The following is an 8367-nucleotide window of genomic DNA, read 5'->3' as shown; positions in this document are numbered from 1 at the left end:
CATACGTATCTTTTGTAGTGGATGCCACATTTATTGAAACCTACCAGAGAGATTTACCTCTTCATGCTAATTTAGGCTTCTTAACTGATTATGTCACTGTGCTAGCCTTAAATATTGCAATGAACCTTGCTGTAATAGCTACATGCAAAAGCCCACCCTGTACTAACCGCTTTAAAACCAGCTCCATGCAGTTTTAGCAATTATTCAGCATGCAGTAAGCTGCCATATCTCAGCAAGACTCCAGAAATCTATTTGACGGCTTGTCTATGCAGTTAGTTAGTGCATGGCAAGCCAGCATTTGACACTCCAATGCACTAGTTTGCCATGCACTAACTAACTGTACAGACCCTGCTACAGCTCATGAAAAGTTCTTTAATGTGAATTGACCTACTTGTGTTTGACACCAGAGTATATCAATGCCGACCATGGAAACTGCAGTGCAAATAGCTGGGTCCACATGGGCAGTGGACAAAGAGTGTTGCTGGCTGAGCTATAGTGAGAGATGAGAAGAGTGTGGACTAGTGAGAAAGGCAATGACACTGGATGAAATTAACAGCAGAGCAATTGGACACAGCTGATCACATAAAATTAATGTGGTAGGAGGGGAACTGTTAAAATAAATCTCATTTAAATATTACAAATAAAAAGGTGCGCCTGTCTTTGAATACAGATGCATTCATGTATTTTCTTTAGTAAGTAGATAGACTTGTCTGCCAGGGAAACAGCTATTGCCATTAGTGAACAGCAAATCAGAATGCTGTATAGTCATATCCTGGCTTGCTGCACACTAACTCTCCGTGTAGACGAGCCCTTAGTTCAATATTTTGTAGAAATAGTCACTCAGTAACTGACCTATCTGGGCAGCAATGGAATGATCACCCAAGTACATTTTCATGGACTTCAATAGGCTTTGGATCAGGTTTGAAAGCACTGAAGTATTTGGCTCGATAATGAGTAAAAGAAAGCAAGCTAGAATTATTATATTACTAAAATCTTATCAGAAATTCACAGAATCTCTCTAAAATAAACCATACCAGAATCCTAGACTATTATTCTCAAAACACCATAGCTAGTATAGTTCAGACCTGTACAGTGGATTTTCTTTATATCATTTCAGTTACCAAAATGCAGCATACCAAGTTATATTCATATTAATGTTCTCATACCAAATAATATTCTATTAGCATCCAGTCTTGAGCTGGTTTCCTCACTTTGAGGTTACCAATGAAATTTTATTCAGCTGTAAAGCCCATGCCTTCTAGGCAATTTTAGCTAGGTCCTTCACTTATCTCTATACATTATACCCTGTGCAACTCCACTGTTACAATCAAGGTTGCACAGTGTTAATGGTGGCAGAATTTGGTCCCAGCAGCAGAGCTCAGTTAACAGTATACTGGACAAAATAATAGCAAATATACTGCATAAAAAACAATCCTGCATTGCCTGGGAAATGCACTGGATGATCTAATTGGTCATTTTCATCTTTGCTGATCACTAGCTAAGTGATTAGGAAATGGCAGCAAAGAGACAACTAAGAGCAAGTAAATAAAAATGCATAGCACAAAATCATGTTTAACAACACGTGGGTCCCTCTTTCCATGGCCAGTAGTTGGGCTGGCAGCCTTTCCTCCTTTTCAGGGGTTGGGGCTTGCAGCTGGTTTCTGGAGTAGGGAGCCCAGATACTCCTTCTAGAGCCATGTCTAAACTCGCAGCTTTTTGCGTGAGAAATATGCAAATGAGGCTAAGCATAGACTATCGCCAAGCCTCATTTGCATACCTAATTCACCACCATTTTTGCAGAAGAGGCTCTTGCATCAGAAGGAGCTGTCTACACTGCCCCTTCTTGTGCAAGAAAAAAACCCTCTTGTGCAATGCTGCTATGCTGATTATTTTCAGGAATAACGGCATTGAGCAAGAAGGTTTTTCTTGCACAAGAAGGGGCAGTGTAGACAGCTCCTTCTGGTGCAAGAGCCTCTTCTGCAAAAATGGCAGCTCATTAGGTATGCAAATGAGGCTTGGTGATAGTCCATGCTTAGCCTCATTTGAATATTTCTCACGCAAGAAGCCGCACGTGTCAACTTAAACTTAATCCAAATGTATCCACACTGCTTTGATTTCTGCTGATTTGTTATTGATGTCAAATTAACCAGCTAGAGTAGCTGAGTTTAGTGGTAACAGTCTCTCTGAACAAATGCTGATAAGACATCAGGTAAGACAGGAAAAAGGGAGAAGCAAACTAATTGCAAGCTTTCTCCTGGTTTAGACATGCAATCCATAGGAACTGGAACTAGGGATGCTGCTGCACTCCCTGTCTTGAAGTGGTTCCCATCATATTCAGGGTTTACAGTTTAGTTTAATGGCTCTCAGTGCTCCCAGTACAGTCTCTTTCCTTTCACGAGGGGACAACAGAATTTCTTCCCCACTTTGGCTGGAAGCTCTAGCTATATTGCTTCACAGATTTACCCAGCTAAACCCTGGAAGCAAGCATAACAACTCACCCTCTTACAGGAGCCCTGTAAGCAGTAACAGCTGAACCCTAGCCTCTGCTAGGCATACTCTGGCCTTGACAACTTCAGTTGTCCTAATGATTGTCATGCCTCTTGTGGGAGGTTAGTGAAATCAGTGTTTATAATGTATAAAAGAGCAACAAGGTGGGGATGAGAAACCAAAGGAAATGGGCTATATTTATATCAACTGGAGGAGAGGTTTTTTTTTAATTTACAGGCAGTCCCCGAGTTACGCGGATCCGACTTACGTCGGATCCGCAGTTACGAACGGGGCTTTTCTCGCCCTGGATGACGGGAGCGGCAGGACGCCCAGATGCGCCGCGGTCCACCGCCCCCGTCCTCCGGGGCGAGAAAAGCTGCTCCCCGTCTCCCTGGTGTGCAGGGAGACAGGGAGCAAAGCCTTGGAGCACGCCTGCAGCGGGACAGCCCAGGCGCGCTTGAGCTGTCCCCCTGCGGGCGTGCTCCGCGGCTTTGCTCCCCGTCTCCCGACCAGCAGTCCAGGGAGATGGGGAGCAAAGCCGCGGAGCACGCCAGCAGTGGGACAGCCGCGGCGCGCCTGGGCTGTCCCGCTGCGGGCATGCTCCGCGTCTTTGCTCCCCGTCTCCCTGGTCTGACCAGCAGACCAGGAAGATGGGGAGCAAAGCCTCGGAGCACGCCAGCAGTGGGACAGCCGCGGTGCGCCTGGACTGTCCCACTGCCCGCGTGCTCTGCGGCTTTGCTCCGCGTCTCCCAGGTCAGCAAACCAGGGAGACGGAGCAAAGCCGTGGAGGACTCGGGCGGTCCCGCCACCCCCGTCTCCCTGGTCTGCTGGGGGGGGGGGTGCAGCTAGTGCCCCCCCCCCAGCAGACCAGGCTTTTCTTGCCTACCCCTGGGGTAGAGCAGCTGGGGGCTGCCAGGTTGGTCCCGCAGCGCCGCTCCGGACCAACCCGGCAGCACCCCAGCTGCTCTGCCCCAGGCGTCCTGATTCAGCCGCTGCTGGTCAGTTTCAGCAGCGGCTGAATCAGGACGCCTGGGGCAGAGCAGCTGGGGTGCTGGTGGGTTGCTCCAGTAGTGCCGAGGAGCTGCGCTACTGGAGCAACCCAGGTGCTCTGCCCCAGGCTTCCTGGAATCAGCCACTGATCAGTTTCAGCAGCAGCTGACTTGGGGACGCCTGGGTTTCTTAAGTTGAATCTGTATGTAAGTCAGAACTGGCGTCCAGATTCAGCCGCGGTTGAAACTGATCAGTTTCAGCAGCGGCTGATGCCAGTTCCGACTTACATACAGATTCACCTTAAGAACAAACCTACAGTCCCTGTCTTGTACGTAACCTGGGGACTGCCTGTACTTAATAATTATGATAGAATTAAGTTTCCCCAAAGGCATTTCATTTTCCTGACTCTTGTCCAATAAGTAAAATCTCAAAATTAGGTAGGAGCCTAACCAGCCTCAACTTCTTCACTATCCTCTGTTGTGGTCATATGAATTGTAATACATTATGTAATTTTCTGTCTCTTAGAGGAAAGGATATGTAGCATAAAAACTGGATTCTATTAAATTATTCTATTATGGAAAATGATGTTGCACGTTATCATTGGTTAAAGATGTGAGCATTTATCACATTTGGTCTTACCAATTGGTGATCAGCTGGCAAGAGCAAATGGGATAACTGCCCAGTTTTTCCAAAAACTTAGGACAGCTAAGGGCAAAACGGGATGTATAATCATCCTAGGCTGGAGTCCCCAAACTCGCTGGCTACCTCAACACTGGTAGCTTCTTGCGCAAAAACTGTTTTGCAGAAGAGTTCTTGTGCAAAAAGTCTTCCACAAGAGTGCATCTATGCTAGCATGTGCTTTTGCGCAAGAGCGTCTATGGCAGTGTGGATGCTCTCTTGCGCAAGAAAGCTCTGATGGCCATTTTAGCCATAGGGCTTTCTTGCACAAGAAATTCATATTGCCTGTCTACACTGCCCTCTTGCGCAAGAGCTCTTGTGCAAGAGGGCTTATTCCTCACGGGGAGAGGAATAACTCTTCCGGAAGAAGCCCTGTTTTCCAACACTAGACTAAATTTACTTGCGCTAGAACACGCATGTAGTGTAGACACCTAGCAAGTTTTTGTGCAAGAACAGTTGTTCTCGCACAAGAAGCCGCCAGTGTAGATGTAGCCTTTCAGTCATGTTTCTCCCACACACCTTAGCTGGTCCGCCCTACTGCCCTGCATTTCCCAGAAGTCAGGGCCAGGGCCTGCAGTCAGGGGCTGTGAGTGGGGATGCAGCCAGAAGCAAAGCCACAACTGGGCTGGGGGAAAGGCTGGGTTGGAGCCAGAGCAGAGCTGGGGGTAGGGCTGGGCCATGCTATATCCCCGTCACCAAAAAATCATTCTTCTGTGCCTCCCCAGGGGGATGTGCCCAACAGTTTGGAGACTACTGTCCTAGGCTGTGGTAAGAACTGCCTACAGAGCCCAAGCAGCTGTGGGGAGCCCCAGACCCTGTACCAGGCTTGGGCATGCCAGGTGACCTGAGACCAGTCCCCAGCCCTTGTCCCTGCCTCCCAAGGCATGTTGCCCAGTGCAGGTGAAAGGTTCACACTTCCCCACACAGAGGCCCAGGCTCTTACTGTGGCCTGGGCAAAGGATGAGAGGAAGGGAAGGAGCAGGTAAGGTTGCCAACTCTGACAAACTATTCTGGGAGATTATTTTTTCTCAGCAGGGTGCAATGTTATTTTCTTAAAATATCCTATTCAAATCTCCAGGATTGCTTTCAGTAGTCACGAGGGTTGCCAGGTGTCCAGTTTTGAACCAGACAGTCCAGTATTTGAGCTTTCTGTTCAGGAAATAAATTGAGAAAATATAAATGAGAAAATAGAAATGTCCGGTATTTTCTAAATAAGATGTAGTGTAGATTGTCATGTAATGTCAAGTGTGTCTGGTATTTTTGTTGAAACCATCTGGCAACCATAATAGTCACTGGGAGATTGATGCCAATTCCAGGAGATTCCAGACCTATCCTGGAGGGTTGAAAAACCTACTAGTGGGGGGGAAAAGAGGAAGGTGTGAGTAGCCTAAATGATCTTTGTGTCCAGGGCCCGTCTTAAACTGCCTGTCAAAAGCCAAAAGAAAAAAGAAATAACTCCTCTGACCTTTGGGCTTGGCTTCTACTTCCTTAAATATCCCACCCAACCATGTGATAGGTAGAGATCCCTTAAATCTTTCCAGTCTGCTGTGCCTTCACTTTGTCCCAGGTCCACAATGCTGGACCCACATTCTACCAAAACCCCATCTGAGAGCTGTGGGACTTTCACAACACAATGCAACACTCTTCTCTTTGAGAGGGTGTTCACGTAAAAGGAGCACCTCTGGAGCAGAGACTCTGAGACCAGACTCTGTAGAGTAGATGAATCAAAGGAATGGAAAAGCCTGAATCATTTCTCATTCTTTGTATACAAAAAGGTTCCAAGCTAGCAAAGCACTTAAGCATGTGCAAAACTGAACGTCTGCTCAGGTGCCAAAATTATATTCAGAATGTGCAGGTACACATTATGAAATAATAATTTCTTATATTTTGTGAAGATCTAGATGCCATTGACTCCACCCCAGAATAAGCAATTTGTAGGTCAGTTGTTCTTCATTCTCCAGTACAGTTACTTCAATGTAAAACTAATAATTGGAAGGAGAATTAAGGCCTAAACCTGGAAACAAAAAAATTAAATCACTGTAGAAGTTTATTTTTTGACATTTTTCTTTGGCATTCAGAAAAGTGCCAGTGATAGAATTAAAAAATACACTGAATACCAATAAAGTAATGAAGTTTTTTTGTATACAGTACATTATCTGTTACATAACCCAAAGGAACATTTCAGCTACTTCTATAGTTCCAGAATTGAAAGAAACAAAACATTTTACAGTGCATTTCTCTGCTCAAATGTCCTGCCCTCTCCAAATATATGATGGAAAGCAGATCTGGTATCTAAACAAAAAAATTGGTGTCTCAAATACTCGGACTGGCAAAATCTTAATACAATAAATGGCTACATTTTTTGTTCTGTATCCAGACTGAAAAGGGGGATGTAATATTTCATAACAGCCAGGAAGTATATTGCCTGCACTGTTTCATATGGTCTATGTGGCTTTTATAGGGAATGGACTATTAAATGGACTATTAAATATTTTTCCATCTATTATTCTACCTCCATATAAGCAACAGCAGGCCAATAACAATTAGCAAGAGTGAAGCACACACACAAAACACAAGCTGCTGTAAGAGCCAACACGAGAGGTTATCCATAGCCAGACATCAGTAATCTGATACTGCATTACCTCTTAGCTTTAAGATAGAAAATATCCATCACCACAGAGTAGGAATTAATTTCTAGAGGGACAAAAAAAAAGGAAAACTTTGAAAATAATCTGTGCATATGCTGTAGGTACTCTATTGGTTGTCGTCTCTTCTTGTGCTGATGAGCTGTATCCTGTGAGGAAGGGTAAGACAGACCCTCTGAAATGTTGTGACATATTTATCTTCACCTTGTCATAGCCCTGCTGACTGACGGAACAGGTTCTGAATGGCTTATTCTCTCTGCAGAAACTGAGTGTCAACACAGCTCTAGATTTTCAGAGTTGGCAAAACTTGCCCAAAGGTGATACAGAAGACCAATAAGTCTCAAATGACATTTCAATTCGTGTGTCACACTTTCAGAAGGCATGCTACCAATAAGGTAAAGTTAAAAATAAAAACCAATTTAGGAGACTATTCAGAAGATTATTTTGGTTCAATCAGTGTGATGGGCTTGTAAACAAGGTAAAAGAAGAACCCATTTTAGACATTCACTGGAGTTGTAAGAACTATTTACCAACAAGTTCCAATGAAATGCCATTTGCCCATTTTAGATGCAACGTTTCGGGTGTTCAGAGTCTGTCTAAGCTCAGCAAATAAATTCTTCTTTCTTGACATTAGCACTCACAGACCATCAGTGTTTTCTTTGGAAACCCCATGGTGCTTGTCTTTTTGGTGAGGAAGATCTTGAAGAGAAGCTTTGAAGATAATCATTATAATAAAGGATTAATTCTTCTAGTCTCCTGAGTCTTGATTTCTTTGCTCTAATTTTTCGTAAAACATAAGAAAATAAATAAGGTCTCTCATACCAATCACAGGTTTGAATGATTGATACCAATAGTGAAGATTGCAGCTTTTCAACTTTTACCTGGAGACAGTGATTACTCATTGACCAGAAATATTAAAGTGACTTTCATCAAAATATTTCGTGTTGCTTATGTGACTGAGTTTACACGACTTAAAAATATGCAATATGATGTGCATGTTCATCTCTCTTGTCAAATTATAGATCAGTCATTCATACCATTCACTAGTGCTTAGTACAGTCACAAGGGTCATATCTAATAGCATTAGACTTTTGGGTGAGTTTCTATAAAGCTGCTACTTTTAATGTTCATATGGCTAACATTTTGGTGAAAATCCACTGTGTGAACATTGAAATATTAGATGCTACAATACTGCTAGTATAAAACGGTTTGTTTCATGCTTCTTTGCAAATACCTGCTTAACTCACAGGGATAGCGTGGGAATAAATATATTAACAAGTGTGAGAGTTCAGATACTATGGTAAGAGGGGCTATATTAGTACCTAGGATACACAGGTAAGTTCCCTGAAACTCTAGATGCTAAGAAACACTCAACCACCATTTACTGGGGAAAGTACAGCTGCAGTGAGAGCTTCATTTACAAAACCTTTCTACCCAGAATTCCTCCAGTGAAACTTTAGCAGTTGTCCTAAGTGAACACAAACTCAGGATTGGTTGGGACAGATGCAGTGTGTTAAGTGCCACCTACTTACTGATTTTCATTGGGAGCTAGGTATCTAACCTGCTT

At 44.0% G+C, this 8367-nt stretch overlaps 1 protein-coding gene across 1 annotated transcript in view; it reads right to left on the bottom strand.

The window, feature by feature from the left end:
• Positions 1-6225: 6225 nt before the first annotated feature.
• The window catches only part of TRMT11 (tRNA methyltransferase 11), a 51433-nt gene continuing 49291 nt past the window's right edge, over positions 6226-8367 (bottom strand). The window contains exon 13 of the mRNA XM_025179656.2: positions 6226-7577. Coding sequence (XP_025035441.2) covers positions 7527-7577 — 51 coding nt within the window. The 3' untranslated portion in view covers positions 6226-7526. The remainder of the gene's footprint in view (positions 7578-8367) is intronic.

This window comes from Pelodiscus sinensis, chromosome 3 (genome assembly GCF_049634645.1).
Source record: "Pelodiscus sinensis isolate JC-2024 chromosome 3, ASM4963464v1, whole genome shotgun sequence".
NCBI classification, from domain to species: Eukaryota; Metazoa; Chordata; order Testudines; family Trionychidae; genus Pelodiscus; species Pelodiscus sinensis.
The sequence above is the reverse complement of the archived record's forward strand: the minus strand, read 5'-3'. Positions and strand labels throughout refer to the sequence as shown.